Source organism: Rhea pennata, unplaced genomic scaffold (genome assembly GCF_028389875.1).
Source record: "Rhea pennata isolate bPtePen1 unplaced genomic scaffold, bPtePen1.pri scaffold_33, whole genome shotgun sequence".
NCBI classification, from domain to species: Eukaryota; Metazoa; Chordata; class Aves; order Rheiformes; family Rheidae; genus Rhea; species Rhea pennata.
Genome location: NW_026907680.1, coordinates 745249 through 766142, shown reverse-complemented (window position 1 = coordinate 766142; position 20894 = coordinate 745249). Strand labels below are relative to the sequence as shown.

Here is a 20894-nt window from a genome sequence, read left to right as displayed (position 1 = left end):
CTTAAATTGAGCAGACGGGTCAGAGTGGAGTGCGCACAAAGGTACGGGAAAAAAGGTATTTCTAGGTAATAAGGTTGGTATTTCTAGGTAATTAACATGGGATCAAGCCAATCCATGATTCCTCCCTCTAGCCCTTTGGGTTGTATTTTGAAACACTGGAATATTTTTGGAGGAGATCGGATGACAAAAAAAAAGAATGAAAAGATGTTGTAATCAATGGTGGGCAATGTATAAGCTGGAATGTGATGAGCAATGGCCAAAAAATGGGACCTTGAACCATAATACTGTATTACAGTTACTGCTGTTTTGTTGCTGGAAGGGGAAGTGGGATGAAATACCCTATGTGGAGGCTTTTGTGTCACTATATAGGGAAGCAGAAATTCAGAGGGAATGTGAACTTATAAGTAAGGAGGAATCTGTAATGGTTGCAGTAGGAAAGAAGGAAGAGAGCGGGTATTGTGCTAACAGACAAATTCTGAATGGAGAGGAGCAGGAGGATGTACAACTACTGACAGTGCCCCCCTCTTGTGGAAACGATTCCACCTCAGTTGAAGCATTGGACCCCCCCCCCACTAGAAAGCCAAGAGTCCAGCCCTATTTCTGGCCAAACTAAGAGACGGAAACAACCTGTTATACAGGCTCCTTTGAGACAAGCAGTGGGACCAGAAGGGCTGCCAGTATTTGTACATGTTCCTTTTACAGCCTCGGATTTACTAAACTGGAAGCAGTCTGTTGTATCATATAGGGAAAATCCTGAGAAGCTGCATCAGCTTTTGGAGACTATTATGATAACTCATAATCCTAACTGGGGAGATGTGCAGGCACTGGTGAATACTTTCCTGACGGGAGAAGAAAGGAGGCTGGTAGTTGCTAAGGCAAAAGAAGAGGGTGATGGAAGGGACAGAAAGGGGGTTCCTGAAGTCTGTTTACCCACCAGCAAGGATCCAGAGTGGGATCCAAATAGGAGTGGGGGTAGGGAGCTATTGAGGCAGTATCAACAGCTAATTTTATATGGAGTTCGGTACGGAGTTGCGAAACCAAAGAATGCATCAAAATTGTATGAAGTAAAGCAAGGGCCTGAAGCAAATCCCTCGGCCTTTTATGAAAGATTATGCGAAAGAGCCAGAAAATGGACAGCCCTGGATCCAAATGAGGAAGCGAATCAAAGGCTGTTTAATATGCTCTTCATTGGCCAATCAGCTCAGGATATTAGAAAGAAGCTGCAGAAGGTAGATGGAGCTGGGGGAATGTCTATTCCACAGCTGATAGAAATAGCGTATAAGGTATAGAATAATCGAGATGAAAAGAGAACAAGAGAAACACAAAATCAAATGAAACTGCAGGCTTCTCTCCTGGCAGCTGTCCAGAGCAATGAATTCCAAGGCAGGGGCAGGGGAAGCAGAAGAGGTAACAGAGGAGGAAGAGGTGGAAGGGGAGGGAGGCCAGGAGGAGGCCTCCCTAGACCCGCTTTGGGTCCAAATCAATGTGCAATTTGTAAGCAGGAAGGGCACTGGAAAGATGAATGTCCAAATCGAAGAAGGATAACAAAGCTACAGAGCCTAGCAAGCACCGACCTAATTATGTCAGAGGAGTCAGATATGGAATGAAGGGGACCGGGGGAGAAAATTAGAATTTCCTCAGCTGATCCCCTGGTTCCAGTAAAGCTGGGGAATGAAACTATAGATTTTTTTATTAGATAGTGGAGCCACTCATTCAGTGATAACTAGTTGTAAAGGACCCTTAAGTAAGACTGCTACCACCATTGTTGGGGCTACGGGAAGGAAAGCTTTGGGGCCATTTTTTGCAACCAATGGAGTGCACGACTGGAGGTACTAAATTGACTCATGAATTTCTCTTTGTGCCAGAGTGTCCCCTCCCTTTATTAGGATGGGATTTACTATGCAAACTGAATGCGCAGGTGACCTTTTCTGAGAGTTCCGTGCGGCTCCACATCCCTCCAGAATCGGCATGGAGAGCACAGATCTGCCTTTTGATGGGATCGGCTCCAGACGATAACAGTGCAAGTATCCCTTCAAGTGTATTGGATGCGGTGATTCCCTTGGTTTGGGCCTCAACAAAGCCAGGCAAAGCAAAAAATGCAACTCCGGTCAAAATAGAGCTGCAACCAGGAGCGAAGCCAGTTAGGGTGTATCAGTACCCTATCAAGCTAGAAGCACGTAGAGGATTGGAACCCCTAATTAATGCCTTCTTGCAATATGGCTTGCTTAGAGAGTGTCAGTCTGAATTCAATACACCAATCCTGCCGGTAAGGAAACCGCGCTCCCAAGAACATTGACCAGTCCAGGACCTGAGGGCAGTGAACCAAATAACAGAAGATATCCATCCAAGCGTGCCAAACCCATATACTCTTTTAGCCTCGGTGCCTGAGACTAACAATTGTTTTACAGTGCTAGATTTAAAAGATGCCTTTTTTTCTGTATTCCCAAAGAAGAACAAAGCCAGACAATTTTTGCCTTTGAATGGGAAAGTCCCACTACAAGGAGGAAGGAGCAGTTGTGCTGGACGGTTCTTCCTCAAGGATTCAAGGACAGCCCTACCGTGTTTGGTGAGATCTTGGCCAAAGAACTAGCCCAATGGCAGGAAGGTAACAAAAATGTCACTCTTTTACAGTATGTGGATGACATTTTGAGTGGAGCGGATTCAGAGCAAATATGTTTAGAGGCGACAGTGAGTCTGTTCAGTTTTTTGGGACTTGCTGGGGATCATGTTTCAAAGAAAAAGGCTCAGATTGCGAAGAAGGAAGTCCAATATCTTGGATTTAAAATATCAAAAGGAGAACGTGCACTAGGAGCGGAAAGAAAAGAGGCTATATGCCGAATTGCAGGACCCCGCACAAAAAGACAGCTGAGGGGATTCTTGGGAATGGCAGGATTTTGCCGTATATGGATCCCTAATTTTGTGCTGATAACTAAACCTTTATATGCAGCCCTAAAGGGTCCGGGAGAATGGTTAGAGCGGACCCCAGAATGCCGTGCTAGTTTCGATGAAATAAAAAAGAAATTGATGGAAGCTCCAGCACTGGGACTCCCAGATATGGCTAAACCCTTTCAATTGTATGTGCATGAGCGGCAGTAGGTGGCCTCGGGAGTAATGACCCAAATGCTTGGGAGCCGGAAAAGACCGGTGGCATATCTTTCTAAACAATTAGACAAAGTAAGTAAAGGATGGCCGGCCTGCCTCTGGGCTATAGCAGCCACCGTCTTTATTAATACAAGAGGCCCGCACATTGACTGTGGGTAGCAGCTTTGTACAGAATGGAGAGAGAAAGGCTGGATATGCAGTAGTGACTCAGTGGAAAGAAGTAGAAGCTAAACCATTGCCACAAAACACCTCAGCACAAAAGGCTGAAATCATTGCCCTTATACGAGCCCTTGAAATCGGAAAGGGCCAAAGAGAAAATATAGATACTGACTCAAAGTATGCTTTTGGGGTAGTTCACGCTCATGGAGCGATTTGGAAAGAACGAGGGCTCTTAAATTCTCGAGGAAGTAATATTAAGTATGGACAAGAGATATTAAGATTGTTACAAGCAATAATGGAACCCAAATAAGCAGCTATAATGCATTGCAAAGCCCACCAGAAGGGAAATAGTGAAGTGGCACAAGGAAACAGGAGAGCAGATATGGCAGCCAAAAAGGCAGCACTAGCAGGACAGGTGATTGGGGCTTTATTACCCAGTAGAAAAATACGAATGAGACCTCCTGAATATTCAGACAAAGAAAATCAATTGGCAGAAAAGCTAGAATGTACAAAAAATGCTGAAGGGTGGTGGGTCACCCCCAATGGACAAGTTTTAACTACAGCCAAAATGATGGAAGTGCTCCTCAAGAGACTGCATGAAGAAACTCACATGGGAGCAGATGCTATGATAAGCAGCGTAAAAAAGATACACTGTGGGATCAAAGATGCTATCAAATGCTGACCTTATTGTAAGGAGATGCCCCACCTGTTGTGCAACTAACCCCAAAATTCAGAAGAAACCACCTATGGGAGACCTAAGAAGAGGGTTAACCCCAGGGGAACACTGGCAGATCGATTTCTCTCAATTGCCTAAATGTGGTCGGTTTAAATATTTACTTGTTTTGGTAGATACATTTTCTGGTTGGCCAGAAGCCTTCCCATGCTCCATCAATCGTGCAAAAGAGGTAATTAAAATTTTACTACAAGAGATAGTTCCTCGATTTGGGATTCCCGAAGGTATATCCTCAGATAATGGACCTCCTTTTATTTCAGAGGTGGTTCAAGGAACATCCAAATTTTTACAGATGAAATGGGAATTACACACTCCATGGAGACCCCAGTCTAGTGGTAAGGTAGAAAGAATGAACCAAACACTTAAAAGACATATTTCAAAACTGTGTCAGGAAACCCATCTTAAATGGGTAGATGTATTACCAATGGCCTTGATGAGAATAAGAATAACCCCAAGAATAAAAGAGGGAGTAAGCCCTTTTGCAACACTTTACGGGAACCCTTACCCAATTAATGAAATAGGGGGACAAAGTGATCAAATGCATGTAAGAGGGGAAGAAATGTTGAGAGAGTATTTATTGCCTTTGTCTCGGGTACTAACATCTTTACGTAGGTACCTTAATCAACGTACCCCCCTTCCACTGGACTCCCCTGTGCATGACTTCAAGCCTGGGCATCTAGTTTATATTCGGACATGGGAAGAAGAACCACTAAGAGAAAAGTGGAAAGGACCTTACCTGGTGCTTCTGACAACTCCTACTGCAGTAAAGGTGAAGGGAATAAGTGCCTGGACCCACTATTCCCAAATACAGAAGGCACCTTTGAATGACTTGTGGACTGCCACACCCACAAGAAGTTACAAAAGTGATGAATTGCACTTGGAAATTGAACTCTTTTACATGGAAATAGAGTGCTCTTAAGTGTTATTAGGTGTTATTTTGCATTCTGATAGTATTGTTAATAACAGCTTATTTATAAGAATATTGATTTGTTTAATTTAATTTGTCTGCTATAGAGTTAAGATGGAAAATGAGGACATTGTTAACTTTGTTATGCATGCTCATTGGTACAGCTAACCTGATTTTGTAGCTTATACGGGCCTTCAGAAAAAGTGACTCAGATTACTGCTTGCTTCTCTATTCCCTGAATCTCCTGGATTACCCATGCCATGGGAAATACTTAGAATTAACTTAACATCCATGTAAGAATAATTGAAGTTGTTTAAATGAGACTTGCTAGATAAGTGATATTAACAAGTCTCAAAGGGGGGAATTGTTAGAGAAGTACTGTGAGAAAAACCTTGCAAATAGTTAACAAGACTCAAGGACAAGGGGGAGAGAAAAACAGTACTGCAAAGGATAACCAGCTCCAGCTAAATAACCTTCATGAAACCACAGCGCTGTGAAGATTGCGAGGGGTAGGTAAGAGAAAAACAGCAGAATAACCCAGAAGTGACCTTAGGTTCATTAAGGCTTATTAACATACTAAACTTCACACCCCTAAATGAATAATGAGATGGAAATGACATGATAATGATGTTACTGCCTCTTCTTCACTTCCTATGCTAATTAACAAGAATGTGAAAGTGCAAGCGCAGAGCGATTACCTGAGGTAATGAAACTGTAACCAATAGAAAGATTTGTATAAAATACTCCCTGAAAAGTGTGTATAAATCAAGAATGAGAGGGGGAGGAGGTGTGCTAGCTTTGTGGATGTACCATCAAGCCCCCATCTCTGCGCAGAAATGAAATAAACAAATACCTCGACCCTGTGTGTCTATCGGTTGCTTGCACAGCGGGTAACAGCACCCAGATTTTGGGACAACAGTATCGCAGTTTTACCCCTCTGTTAAAAAAAATAAACCACATCAACTTCTAACCCCCTTTTTGATTTGCCTGAATTTGCAATGGATCCCCCCGTTAAAAAGCGGGGCACGCTCTTTGAAACAAAGGCAAGTGTTTTCCCCCAAAAGCCAGTTCCGCAGAAGGGGAACGGCGGCACGTGCAGGCGTGGTGAGACGCTCGTGCAGGCGTCGTTCCGCAGCGGGGACATTCCACTGCTGCCCGAGCTTTGAGACCGTCACTGCAACGGGAACCGCAGCTTGGCCGGCGGCCCCAGAGCTTGACTCGATCCCGAGAAGCCGGAGGCTCTGGCCAGGTGGCGGCCGCTCGCCCCCAGGGGAAAAAAAGAGAAAAAAGCCATTTCTGGGCACGCTCTGGTGAGGCAGCAGGAACTTCGGGATGTTCCCCTAAGTTCCTGGGATGAGCCCACGCAGGTGTATCCACTCTGGTTTCATGCAGGGATGCTGAAGCCACCTGCCAGTCTGCAAGGCCCTAAAAGTAAGGAGCTGCTAGCAGAAAAGCTAACGTGAGAAATAAAATAATTTTTAAAAAATTAAAAAGCAAAGGCAGGGTAACGTTCTAGTCGTACTCAATCACCCACAACATCTTCTGTCTCGTAAGATGGTCACATTTGAATGGTATGGTTATTTTGTTTTGTTTTAAATCTATTTTAAAAATACCTACTGAAACCAGCAAGTCAAAAAATTTTCTCTTTCCCTTATATCTGCGGTGGAGAAACCTGAAGCATCCAGAGAGGTCACAAAATCCAATTATTCCAATGAGCAGGGATAAAAGACAACGTCCTTTCAGATCGCATGTAATTAAATTAACCAAAAATCGGTGTAAGCGCTAACTTGGCGCCTGTTATGCCCGTCTGGAATCTCTTGGATCTTGTGAATCCAGCAGTTGGCCGCGTTGCAGTAACTGTCTTTTCAAGGGACTGCTCGCCAGCGAGCGGCTGGGTACAACTGTGGGAGACATGTCCCAGCTGCGCTGTTGCATTCCACCCTCAAATGCGGCAAGCGCAGGTTCATTGCTGAGCCCTGCGGTCAAGGTTAAGCTCTTTAGAGTGCTTGAAGAGTAAATGCAACAGAAAGAGCAAGGGGGGTTTAAATACGATTTGTTAAGGTGAGGAGCCAAATAGAAAAGACCTGCCTGGAGTTCCTGTTTAGATACATTTCATCAGTAAAAAACAATAAAACGTTTTACAGAGTATCCTCCCCAAAACTGTACAGCAATTACAAACATTTCCCCTCTGTCCATAAAGCAGAGTTTAAATTATCCCATTTCATAGTCCATATTCAAGGCAACAAGTGAAACGATGCTGTTCAGTTCGTCTTGTCGGAGAAGCAGGATCGTTCTTCTGAGCTGCGGTCCTGCTAGAGATGTTACTCTCCAAACACCCCTAGAACGTTGACTCCTGATGCACCAAAATTCACTCGCCTGCAAAAACAGCATTATAACAATAAGACACAAGTAAGTTAAAGCTCCTATTTAAAACAAATCTTCATTACAAGAAAAACTGCCAATCCCGCACATCAGCATTTTAACATTTATGTAGGTATCGCGTTTCACCTCGAATTAAAGACAGCTCTTTCAGAACAAAAAAGTCCGGACATTGCTTTTATGTCAGTGCAGCTTTCACTGTACACTCGAAACTCCTCTTGTTATGCCAAAACCAAGAGATTACAGCACTATGGCAGTGTCTGTCTCCTGTTTATAAATAGCACAGTACTTCTAGCAAGAAGGTAGCAACCTGGTTGTCTGGCCAAGGCCACTGTTCCGCAGCATGGGCTCCACAGGATTTTTCAGCCAGCACAAGACCAAAGAAAAGCACAAAACATTTCCTGCACGCTCATGCACACAAAACTGACATGATTTTGTAAAAAGGCTGCCATTACTTAAAATGAGAAGAGCATTTTAATTCCATCAGTATCGTCCTATGATAGCAACTTCAGTTACGGTATTTCAAAACGGAAAGCTCCTGCTCAGATCTCGTGCGCAGCGCAATGATACGGAACGTTTGACACTTACCCAAGCATCCCAGATTCTTTTGTCTTTATGATGTACAGAAACATAAGCAATGTATGGAACATGTTGTTTCTGCCCTGAATACCACAGGAAGAGAAAAAACATTGGAAATGAAATCACTTGAAAATGCAAACAACCATACTAATATCTTAGAATGTCCTATTTAAAACAACTGTCATCCCCTGTCCTGATCTTAGGTGGAGCAGCACAATTTTTCCTTCAAAACTTTTTGCAAGATACATATACTGCAGTGTGCACCCTGTCGGCCTGTTATATCATCTAGTATTTTGTCTAGTATTTTGATATTGAGATTAGATGTTTCCCTCCAAAAACTCTTACAGACAAGCATCAGTCTTGTTGGCACTGAGGAATAGCAACACATCTCAGAGCTTACATAAATTAGGATTTTAGAATAAATCATCAGAAAATAAACAACAAGAGGAAGCTGCTGCCTGAGCACTGATGTACCTAAGTTAGGCACTGAAGCTATCATTCAGCAGCAGACTAAATACCACACGATGGTCAAAGATCGTGGTAACATTTGCTTTCTGCACTGAGCCAGCCTACATATTCAGTCGATGTGGCTAGTTCCAAAGGAAAAGGAAGAATGAAAAAGAAACCAATCAGGTCTGCTCAAGGTTTCCTGACAGCAGAAAAAACTAATGCGATCATACCTCGGGCAGATTGTAGACCTGGCGGTGGTAGATCAGCTCATAGTGGGGTGGATTGATGTTGCTTTGGTAGATGCAAAATACATTTTCATTTGTAATGTCTGTGAATTAAAGTTTTAAAATAAGATAGGGATTTTAAGAGCGCTGATGGGATCCAAGCAGGAAACAGCAGCTAAACAAGCAGTCCAAGAATGCCAATACCTGGTTTATCTGGTGTTTGAACAGAGTGTTGGGCAGTGAAGGTTTTGCCATCGGGGTATTTGGGGCTAGGGGGCAGTCTGGCATCGAGGTAAGTGCAGAATATGTGCATAAGGATCTGTGCAAACAAAAACAAATCTCATTTTAGCATCATTAAGAAGAGTGACAGGACAGCAGCTTTCTTTCCATAATCTCAGACATTAGTTAGGGTATTTGAGAGTCTGTTGCTGCATCATGGACTTAATTAATCCCACCATGTTTAGAAGCCCAAGGCAGCTTAACACTTAGAGCACTGAATTCAATGGTCCAGGGCACGCCACAGACATCAAGACAAGTTTATTCTTCCTGTAAATGAAACCCTTTCAGTCACAACATGTTAAAAAGGTGCTGCATGTGAACTGAACTCCTGACATACAAGTAACTATCTTCACATCTCACAGAATTTGCAAAGTCACAGATCCGAATAGCATATATAGGACAAACTACAAGATACCTGATTTCATGATGGTTTCTACGCTAGCTGCAAAGATTTGGCTTAGAGAGGCCGATCCGATCTAATGACAACTTTTCCAAACACTACACTTACCCAGCAAGTTGCTCCTCTCTTGTCAAAAATGGCAGAACAAAATCAATGGAAAAACTTGAACTGCTCATGAATCTTACCAGCTTTCGACATTTTGGAAGAAAGTCCTAGAACAAGTATCTTCTTAGCTAACAGCGAGAAAATCGCAGTACTGCATGTTGTGTTTTAACTCTTACAGTAGAGTTCTCAACATTCTTTGGGTGCAACGTGACCAAATTACTCTGTAGTATGATACCTCCTGTGTTCAACATAGGATTTGTTTGGCAGACAGAAGAATTTCTATGGGCTAAATGCCCAAAGCCTCAAGAGGTCTAGCGGAAATTATTGCATTAAGTTGCACGCAATGAGACTAACATTACCGTTAAAAACTCTTCATTTGGCACTTATTGTCTTAAGTTAATGCCAAAGCTTCGAGACAAGTGTTCAATATTAATTTCATCTGTTATATCAGAACTTCCTTCCCAGAATCTTTACAAGTTTAGTACATTGTCCAACACTACCTCTCTTAGCTGGTTTCATTAAAAGACAATGAATTCAGGGTGTGATGGTCTGTGTTACGGTCTTTAATACTTTCAAACTGCTCAGCTTGCTCTCTACCAAGATAGCCAGAGCTGCTTCCCAGCTTGTCAGTCCCAAATATTTAGTCATCTTCACAACTAGAAAATCAAATCTTATTTCAAGACAGATTTTGCTCAGCTTTAGCTTCCAGCAATTCAATCTTGTTGCATCTTTGTCAGCAAGGTTGTAAAACTTGCATATGAATCTTCTTTCTGCTTCTCCCCAGTAACTGAACATCTACAGAGGGAATCAAATCACCTGAACTCTCCTTTCAAATACAGAGTTCAACTGAAGAGTCACACGTGAAGCTTGTTCTCCACTCCCTGGGTTATCTTGTGGCCTTTCTTTTAACTATTTCAGTTGAATTTTCAAGTCACTGTATTCACTGAAGTGCTTTCTCCTGACCTTTTGCATTAATTGGCTAAGCATGACTACAAGTCTGTTCTCAAATAAGATAATGTAATGCCTGTGGATCTCTCAAGAAATATTACTGAATTAAATAAACATCAAGACACGCCACTTAATAATCCGTTTGTTCTTCTAACCATTACAGCAAAAGAAAATTTTAAGGTTCATCTTGCATGAGAAACTTGGTTAAAGCAGACTTTTTTTTTTTTTTTTTTTTTTTTTTTTTTTTTTAATAAGGTAAGAATATTGCTCTAACAAATCCGCAACCTTCTGTCAGGTTGCTCCCAAAACAGTTACCTGACTGACATCTCAGATGAGTCTAAATAAGAGGCTGGCTTAAGACTAAGACATGAAATCACATTTTTGTGATCTGCACAATGTCCAACCCCATTTGCATTATTCCTTGCATAATTTCACTGACTACAATGAGAATATCAGGATCGTGAGGCAAACAGGATTTTGACCATGTTCCTCAAAAGACTTAATTGCTACCACACACAAAAATCTACCCTGAAAGACACACTTTAGGAAGTTATATTAAGCCTTCTTTGAAAACTTACAGCACAGTCAGTGGGCAAGTCAGCATCCCACTTACGGCCCTTGAAATCTCCTCCTCTGTTCCATCGGAATGAGCTCATGTATCCTCCCTGAGAAAGCTCTGAAAAAACAAAATTTATTCAGCTACTGGAGGTTGAAGGTGCAAGAAGGACATATTTGACACTAGCTTCAAGAACACTGCATGTATTTTCAGTGCACAAAATAGGAAAAATTAAACTAAGGAAGTGCTTATAAAGATATAAAGTTAGGGGAGTGGAGTTTACAAGGTATTTTTTATTGGTAATTAATGAAGGGATTAAATAGGACACTTCACACCCCAAACTGAGAGAAGAAATAAAAACTTCCATGCCAAGTCCCACATCATTACATTGGTCTGAAAAGAGGAAGTTGCAAAAACTACCTCTGCTACTTGAAAAGCAGCTCTTCTCCCTGCTGTGACTGTAGTTCAAACCTCTTAATTGACGGGGTATCTGACACCACCGACGCTTGACCCAGCTAATGGAAACGTTTTAAAGTCAGTATGGTAGACCACATACCTTTGATCCTTTCAAACAAATACTCTTGGTTCGCTGCAATATCCAAATACTGCATTATAGCGTACAGAGTTGGCATGACTGGAGCTTTAACAAGTGCTGCTTGTTTCAGATTGCTGATGCTGGCTTCTGCATGCGACAAGAGCCAGCACGACATCTGCATCCACGACAGAAATTTGAACATCCTCCCTTACAAGGCATTAACAAATGCAATGTTACAAGGAGGAACTGGCTTTTTTGTCTCACTATTTACTAAGGTAACTTACTAAGATAATTTACTAAGATTTATACACAGTTAACAGCTTATCCAATACTCCAAATGTTTGTTTCCAATCCCAGTGAAGTACTAGCTGTCTCCCTTAAACCACAGAACATAAACGCTATGCAGCACTGTGCGGTCGCAAAAGATGACAGACCCTTATCTGAAGGGCTTGCATTCCATAAGAAAACAGAAACATATGGTGTGAAAAAGGGAAGAAGTAACATCCATTTTAAAAGCAGCAGCAGAGCAGCAAGGTAGAGATGAGGTCAGTAAGTGATCAGTTTTTCACAGGCACCACAACAGATGCAGATCTTGAGGACAGACTACAAACAGGCCAAAAAAAAAAAAAAAACTGCCCCAACAAAAAGATCTTTTCTTCTAATGCCCATAGCTCTCCAAAATCCACCTGAGATTATCCTCCCCAACCCCACTTAGTGCTACACCTAGTACTTAAATAATCTTTAATGTATCTTAACCTTAAAATGATCTTAGATCTTAAATGCAAACGATTAATAGCCTATCTGTGATAACAGAACTATTCTAAGTTAAAATAAATAAATAAATAAACTTTAATGTATCTTAACCTTAAAATGATCTTAGATCTTAAATGCAAACGATTAATCGCCTGCGATAACAGAATTAATTTAAGTTAAAATAAATAAATAAATAAATACTTCCTAGGTCTATAGATTTATTATTATCACAGTCATAAGATGACTTCTCATTGGCAAGGACAACCGTCTGAGGGGCAACCATCCTTGCAACGTGTGATAGTTTTCTGACAGTTTAAGATACAAGGATGTTAATCTGAGCCTTTAACTCTCCAGGAATGAATTCAGAGGAAACAAGAGGCTTAAGAATTTTATGCTATTGCAGCATCAGCATGCCTTTATCCGTATTTCCAGAAATCCTATGAAGAATCCTTCCAGTTTAGTAAAATGCATTACATGAAGCAAAGATCACACCAATACAAACAGGAAACGGAACTGTAATTCTTAGCAGACTTGTTTTCTATACTACCTATGCAGTGCCCTGCTATGGGGTGGCCTGCTACCAACCACCACAGCGAACCCCCCAGTTACTCTATCATCATACCTCCAACCTGCATTTCTGGGTACCCCGTTCTTCTCAGCTGACTGCTCACAGACTCAATCTCTTGTACAAGTGGCACTAAAATAGTCTCATTAATCCACTAGGAAAGAGAAATGCAAAAATTAAAAAGCTTAGAAGCAACAAGAATGTGACAAAAATGTTAGTTTACTCTCTAGTCAGCATCACTGTTACAATCACAAAGGAGTTTAACAACAGGAACTTTGAAGTCAACCAAGGAGGAAAAGTAATTAAGAGCATCAATTTAGATAGGGGTGATTGGCTCTAGAAAGACCCTCTAAAATGCCAAAAATTCACTATAGAGGACTTGGGAAAACAAATCTCCAGAAAGCAGTGATACTGATAAAGCTTTCCTGAACAATGAGAAAAGGGGTATTCTGAGGCACTGCACGTCACTCATAGTGGTAATTTAAACTTTCATGGGTCCACTCCCTCTCAAAACCCTTTCAGGAAATGAAGGGCCTGATAAACACAATATGTGACACTTGTATGTGACACGATTTGGGAACTGAAGCCAAGCTGCCTGTAGGTTTATGAACAGATGCTTAGGAATCTGGTACAGAACAGTCATAACCCCACATCTCATAGAAATCTTTTACTTTTCACTCGTCCCACTACTTAGAAGAACTACATACGTGATAGTTGCTGACTGAAGGGGTAATTCAAAGTTAGGCTTACAAATTATTTTGTCATAGTATGTGATTGTATTTCCTCTGCTAAAGCAATTGCCTAAGACCAAAATTTTCTTTTTGTTTTTTTATTACACTCCTCAAGGCTGTTGGAAAAAGTCAACGGGCTGGCATTTCCCATGCTTTATTTGAGTCCAGAAGGAGTTTGAAATACAGGAGAAAAAAAACAGAAAAAATTCAGAAAATTGGGTTGTAGAAAGAAAAAACAAGTCTTTTCACATCCACTGTGTGTTAAGATGCACGTGTCTTCATTCAAAGGTGGGTGAACTTTACAGCTGTAAAGTTTTCAGAACAGAAAACACCTAGGTCAGCAAGTGCAAAAGTTCAGGTTGAAAATGTGTCCTAATACTTCTTTGTTACAAGCATGCTGTTCTAGTCTCCATGTCCAAGCCCACCCTAATCCTCAAATAGACTCAAATATGTAATTCTTTTCACTTCCTTAGGTATACATGGAGCACTGAGGTACTTTTTCATTCTGCTGTACCTATTCTAACAGCAAGAACAGGCAGTTCATAGGGGCCGGACTTACACTTCTGAACCTAGCGGTCCAGGAATCCAGGTAATCAAGCTGTCGTCGATTCACAATCACCCTTGCCCAAACCTATGGAAAGAACATTATTACCTACATACAGCAACCTAACAGAATACTAAAGAGTTTTTAGGGCCTACGACGTTTTCTGACCGCAGCCACACCACATAATTCAAATTGCATTTGTTCCAGAACTCTCATCTAATGGCTGTATCATGTGAATTCTACAGCAGCTTACCATACTACTCTCCTACTCTCTTTTCACAGTACACTAAATCTCCCGTGAGTCCAAACGCACAGTTTTGCGTTCCCTGCTCTGTTAGGATAAAATTGGTCCAAGTTGCAGGGTAGACTAAGTTAATGTACGACATAAAGAAAACAGATCAAATTTAATTAAAAGCTACGTTAATGACATTCTTTTGAATCAGACTTATTCCAGACACAAGTGTAAAGGAGAACAATTTTACACACCTTCAACTATTTCACTACATTAGGTACAGGTCAGTTTCCAGTCATTTTTTATGTCACAAGTTTATTTTATCCAGAGTACAAAATGGTAAAAAAAAGTTCCGCAACCACCATTCTTGAGTTGAACTCGAAGTCTGTCTGTTCTCAGACACACAGTAATATTAAACAACTTCAGATAAAATAATTCTGAAGAGTTGGCCAAACCAACAGAAGTTTCCAGCTTTCCACCGTGGCCTACACGGTGAGTATTAGTTAATTACAAAGACCACAAAGCATGAAACCTGAAATTCTCTCAGGAGTCACTTTTCCACCTAAACACAGGTACCTTGTTCACCAAGGAAGAAATCATTTTACAATTTTACAATTGTAAAATTTTACAGTCCGGAATTTGAAATGTATACCCGTTGTGGCAAAAAGTCTTACAAGCTGTATGAAGATGGTTAAATGCTATAGGATTTCTCCCTTTCTAGCACCGTTGACGGAGTTCACATTTGGATGGAGCCACATATTTTAGAGCCCTGTTTTTCTCTCTTGGCTCCTTTGGTGCTGAGCTTACTTCTTCTGCAGTCAGTGGAGAGCTCAGACGAGCTTCGTCCTTGTGTGCTGATGGAGCTTGGGGCATGTAAGCCACCTGATACTGGTACTTTCTCAGCACCTGTGCTTGCTCTACTAAGGAACGGCTGTAGTTCCAAAAGGTTGGGCTGCTGGAAGGAGAGCTGGAACATGAACTTGCTGAAATGACATTGAACAGCCATAAAATTATCACCAAGTAATCACAGAAGCAACACTGCAGGCAATAGGTCACTATATTAAGGCTTTGACAGGAGAGATGTGCTCATGAATTATCATAAATACATACACCAAAATCTGTCTGCATAAACACTGATTTCATCTTTATATTAATAAGGCACTGTCCCTATCCCAGACAAAAACTGCCTGCAGGTAATTCACCACCTTTAGCTCAACTGCCTTCTCCACAAAATATCCCTCTCATCGAGGTGATAAAGCCCTTCAACTCATTGTAGTCCACTATACACAACAAATGCTACAGAGATTATTAGTATATCTATAATATAGACTAGTACTTCAGCAGCTCTCTTTCTGTGCAGGAATCTTTTCCAACTTTTCTCATCCACTCCTCATCAATAAAACCAACATCCCCTCCTTGCCAAGCTTTTCAGGCTACATGAAGTTATTTACGTACCCAATTGAAGTCTACGCTGTTTCTCTTCTTCGCTTCGAAGGTACTTTTGCAGTGACTTGCGGTCTGTGATTTCATCATCTTGACTCATACGGGAATTATACCGCATTGGTGAAAAGTGGCAACGAGACCTTAGCCCGGTGCTTTCCACTGGCCCAACACTTGAGGCATATGGTGAACCAGTAGGAGAAGAGCTGAAGCTGGAAAGCTTTGGGAAACAAAAGCAAACAGTTGTGTCACATGAGGAAAGTGAGAGTTCCATTTTGACTTTATAAACTAAATGAATAGATCGACTCAACATAAGAATTGATTACTCTGCTGACTGCTGCTATAAAATATGCTCTCGTTTGGGGGAAGGTTTTTGCTATTTTGTAGTTACATTCTAGTTTCTTATTTTTGCTGTGCTCTGAAAGAATCTAGCTACTCTAAAACAAATAAATTAACACCAGGGAAAGAGGATGAATACTGACAAGACAAATTTCATCTGCTTTGCAAACAAAGCGAACACACACACAGGACCCTCCACTGCCGGCCGCACACCTCCAATGGCTTACAGCACAACACAAGGACACGATAAGCAAAGCCAAACCGTTCCCCTTGAAGCCACCTTGGTCATTACCTTACTGTAGCTGCTGCTTGGTGAATAGGTTAAAGCACTGCTATAAGAAGCGCTGTTGCTTGACAGAGCCTGCCGCTGAGGGCTGTACCCTGAGATACAACCAGAAGTAAACTTTGGACTGGCCCTGAAGGGCCGGGATGGGCTGTAACTCAGCACAGTTTGACCCTGGACTCTAGGAGAAGGCGTAGAAGAAGGGACTTTCTTCGCTGCCAGCTCATGTGCTGGAATTATTTGTACCGCTGCAATAAGCAAAAAAAACCACAATCAGCACTGTACATGCAGCAGCCCAGAACTCTCCTCCTCACTTTAAATACACAGCAAAACACACATACACAACTCTCTTCCCTTAAGGAAATTCTAGGACACTAAAAAGACTATTCTAGTCTGACCCCTACAGGATTCAGCAGTCAACCCCAAAGACATAAAAATCAGAAAACTGGGACACGTGATCATAATTCAATACAAATTCTACAATTTAAAATTTCAGTTAAATTCTACCAAGCACCTTTGCATAGCCCGAGGCAATTATTTAACTTATTTGGTCAGCTACTCTACCTGCCTGCTTCATGTGTCTTTAGCACATCTAATGTCTCATTTACCTGTGCAAACCCAGATATTACACTCCTCAGCTGCGGTGATATAACCCTACTCCCGTATCTGCCGCTCTTTCTCTGGAGGCAGCCTAGTAGTATGTAACACATTGTACTAGCACCTTGCTTTTGCTGTATTTTCAAACTCTGCCAAGTTTTTCTATATTTGACAACATCACTTAGACGTTCAGAACTTTTCAGAGCAACTGCTCTCTAGCCTGTCATTTTCAGACTGCACACTAAGGTCTCTTTTCTCTTTCTAATTTGGCGCTCTCCAGTCAGTATGATGATAGTAGGATACCAAATTTAAATACAAACCTATACACTCTGCCTTGTTCTCAATCCCATTTATAGGTTACAAATTCCTTGTCCAGCTTCATAAAGTTTAAGACTCTCTCACTGCCCTTTAACAGCCCACTCTCCTTTTGTATTGGTTGCTTCCTCTCCACTTCTCCCCTTAATTGCTCATCAATTTATCACTTTTATTTTGAATTTTTATAGGCTGCAGTTAGTTCATCTTACTGCTCTTGTCAGATGAGGTAACTGAGAACTCACTTCACTAAAGATTCATGGGCTTGAGAAAGATATCATCTTTAAAAAAAGTATTTATAATTTATAACACCTACCTGCATTCTGCATCCCTAGAAGGATCTGCTGTCTACGAGTCATGACCAAGGTAGTTGGTGCCATTGTGTACTTGAAGTACATCCAAAAATCAAATAAGGCATTCAGACTGAACAGGGATACAAGCGCAAGCTCTAGAACAAACACAAAGGTTTTTATCATGCTAGGCACCATAAACAGGAGTAACAGTAAATGATCTGAGAAAACAAGTTTATACACAAATCAAGAATAGTTTATTGTTAGGGCTACCAATAACTGCCAGTCTGAGCACGGACGTAAGACAACTTCTCCTTTTCATGCAAGAACCATTAGAGATAAATTTCCTTTCTATATTGAAATTCATTTCTGTTGCTACAATATGTATTTGTAAAAGCGAAAGGTATTTTCCAGACAGGATACAAAGCACTGCAATGAAGTTTCATGCTATTTATCAAGTGTCTTCTGCCAAACCTTCTGTCACTCGTTACCTGACATTGCTCTCACTCTTCTTCCTTTTCATCCGCTAATAGTATTAGATACAATTACTTTTGAGCCTACTCATTTGAAACCAAATTTGATTATTTGGAAATGTCCTGCAGCCCTACAATACAACACAACGCTACTATTTCAACTATTCCCCAAAGCCTTATTGCACACATTAAACACATTTAAGGTAGGAAACCTGTTCTTCACACTCTTTCTTACTTGTCACTAAAATGATGAAATTCCAACAGCACCAAAAGGGATAAAGGAAAACAAAATGAAGCTTGGTTATTAAAAAACAACAACAACAACGAAAAACCCCAAACCTTAAAAATGCTTTCCCCAGCAAGAAGAATGAAGGCTGAAACCTTCCCTCTTCCCTAAAACTAATTCATATGCTGTGACAACTCACCAATATACCAGAGCGGCCAAAATGCGATGTTGTAATAGGAACTTATAAGTTTTCCAGTCCTAAAAAGAAAAGGAAGAAGCGATCAATTTAACAGTAACTGGGTCCTATGAAATATTTAAGCATATACAAAGTAGAATGCTTTACTTAGTTGAGTCAGATATAACAATCAACATACATGTCAGTATATATCATCCCCCCAACAGACATATTAAGGAGGCCCCAGGCCCAGACCACTTTCCGCTCTTCAGCCTCCCTCCTAATCTTCACAGTCCTGTCAAGGAGCGAAGCTGCAGAAATCTGTTCTGCCGCCATTGTCTGCAACAGGAAGCACACAAAGAAAGTTAAAGATTGAAAATTTATATACAGTTAGATTCTCACTCTGTACAAGACCTTTAAAAAAGTAAAAAAGCAAAAAGAAATTACATAAAAGGACTTCACATTGAGGTACCAAATCGTGTGTGGTGTTAAGAATGAGCTTCAGTGGTTTAAAAACAAAAAACAAAAAACAAAAACAAAAAACCCCAAACAATATTCCTCTTATAAACTGCATAAGCACTGTCACCTCTTCACAGTGAAACAGTTTCCATTTTCTCCACTGAGGTACAGAGGACAGAAAAGAGAGCCAGATTCCAACAGCGTTTTTGAGAAATAGCATTTTTCGGAATGCTGAGGCAACACTGCCTTCTCCAAGCAAGGAAAACAGACCAAGAAAACATCTTGCACAACCTGGCAGTTTTCCTACTGAAAACACCCACCTATCTCCTTCTGTCAGCTCAGGACAGCTCTGTACCCTCCCCACACCCTCCCCCCTTTACACCACAAAATGCCCTATGTAACAGAAATAACGCTTCCTACATATTCTACTCCTCTCATCACTCTAGCACACACCACGCCACACACACACACACACACACGCGGGCGCGCTTGTCACCCGCCGGCAGCCCGCCGCACTCCCAGGCCTCGCTGCCAGGCCCTGAGTCGGCAGCGACACCGCCGCTCCGCTCCGCTCCGCCCCCGAGGGCGCCGCGGCCCAGGCCCAGGCCCAGGCCCCGCCCGCCGCCCCCACCGCAGCCGCCTCCAACGATTGGTCGCGCGGACGTGACGTCACCGGAATCAGTTCTGCGGGGGGAGGGGCGGGGCGGGGGGCAACGCCGTTGCCGGGGAGATGCCGTTAACGGCGGCGGGGAGGGGGGCGGAGGAGACGACTCCGCTTTTGAAAAACAACGTTCGCCCGTGCACAGCCCGGCCGCTTTCCTACTGAAAACCCCCGCCCGTGTCCGTCTCCAGACCCTCCGCACACCCCCCCGCCTTTACGCCACAAAATGCCGCACACAACAGCAGTAACACTGGCCACTTTCCCTGCTCCTCCCATCAGCGCAGGAAACTGCCACGCCTCCCCCGGCCACAGGCTTCAAAACCTCTCAGCTACTTCCTCGCTGAACACAAACATACAAGAGTTACCTCAGAGAACACGCGGTTTAACTGAAATGACAGGATTTCACACGCACAGCCCTCTCCCACCTCCACCACCCTAGACCCTTCCCCACACCCCCCCCACTCTGGCACACACCACGACACGCACGGACACTTGTCACCTGCCAGCGGCCCGCCGCGCTCCCAGGCCTCGCTGACAGGCCCTGAGCGCGCACGCCCCGGCTCCCCCGCAGCCAAACCCCGCCGACCACAAGCAGACTCGGCCCCGCAACGAGCAGGCGCCCCGGGAGGGCGGCGACACCGCCGCTCCGCTCCGCTCCGCCCCCGAGGGCGCCCAGGCCCCGCCCCAGGCCCAGGCTCCGCCCACCGCCCTCACCGCAGCTGCCCTCACCGCAGCCGCCTCCAACGATTGGTCGCGCGGACCCGTGACGTCACTGGAGGCAGTTCCGCGGGGGCGGGGACGCCGTTGCCAGGGGGATGCCATTGCCAGGGGAACGCCGATCCCAGCCGGATGCCGTTGCCAGGGGGACGCCGTTGCCAGGGGGATGCCATTGCCAGGGGGACGCTCGCGCAGCCGCCCCGGACGCCCTGGCCGACGGCGCCTGCCCGACCCGGCCGCAAGCGGCGCCAGGCGCCATGGCGGCCCCAGCGCGGCGGCCGCGACGCCCCCCGCACCCTGCCGCCCGCCTTGGCCGCCACCGGCCGTGCCCACACCCGGCCGTACCCTTCCCCTGCTCGGCTCCCACTACAGCCGCGTGCGGGCACACCCCCCGGCTGCCCCACGGCAGAGCCTGGCCAAACGTGTTGCTCCTGCCTGCAAACCTCACCACGAGGAGCAGGGAGGAATAAAAGCACCGCTGGCCGCTGAAAGGGAGCACAACGAGTTACAGCAGACCGCTCTGTGAGCGCGGGCCAGCGGACAACCTCAGCTGCTCCAAAACCCTTCCTGCCTTTGCCTCAGATCCCAAGCACCAACCTGAAAGTAAGAAAGCCTAAAAAAGGAGATTAACTACAAGCCTAGACCGCACAGTTATCGATAAACACAGTGTCTAACGCTTGGCCACTCTGTGCAGTGTGCTGTAGGTGACCCTGCTTGAGCAGGGGGGTTGGACGAGATGAT

At 43.4% G+C, this 20894-nt stretch overlaps 1 protein-coding gene across 1 annotated transcript; it reads right to left on the bottom strand.

The window, feature by feature from the left end:
• Positions 1-7222: 7222 nt before the first annotated feature.
• On the bottom strand, positions 7223-20326 carry LOC134154668 (transmembrane protein 209-like). Its single transcript, XM_062601348.1, has 16 exons — positions 20166-20326; positions 19407-19459; positions 18516-18642; positions 18341-18399; positions 17469-17600; positions 16253-16491; positions 15633-15841; positions 14989-15160; positions 13965-14036; positions 12732-12828; positions 11378-11503; positions 10844-10941; positions 8738-8852; positions 8540-8637; positions 7869-7942; positions 7223-7277 (listed from the first exon to the last, which is right to left on the bottom strand). The coding sequence occupies exons 1-16, from the start codon at positions 20324-20326 to the stop codon at positions 7223-7225; spliced, it is 1887 nt and encodes a 628-aa protein (XP_062457332.1).
• Between the last annotated feature and the right edge of the window lie 568 nt (positions 20327-20894).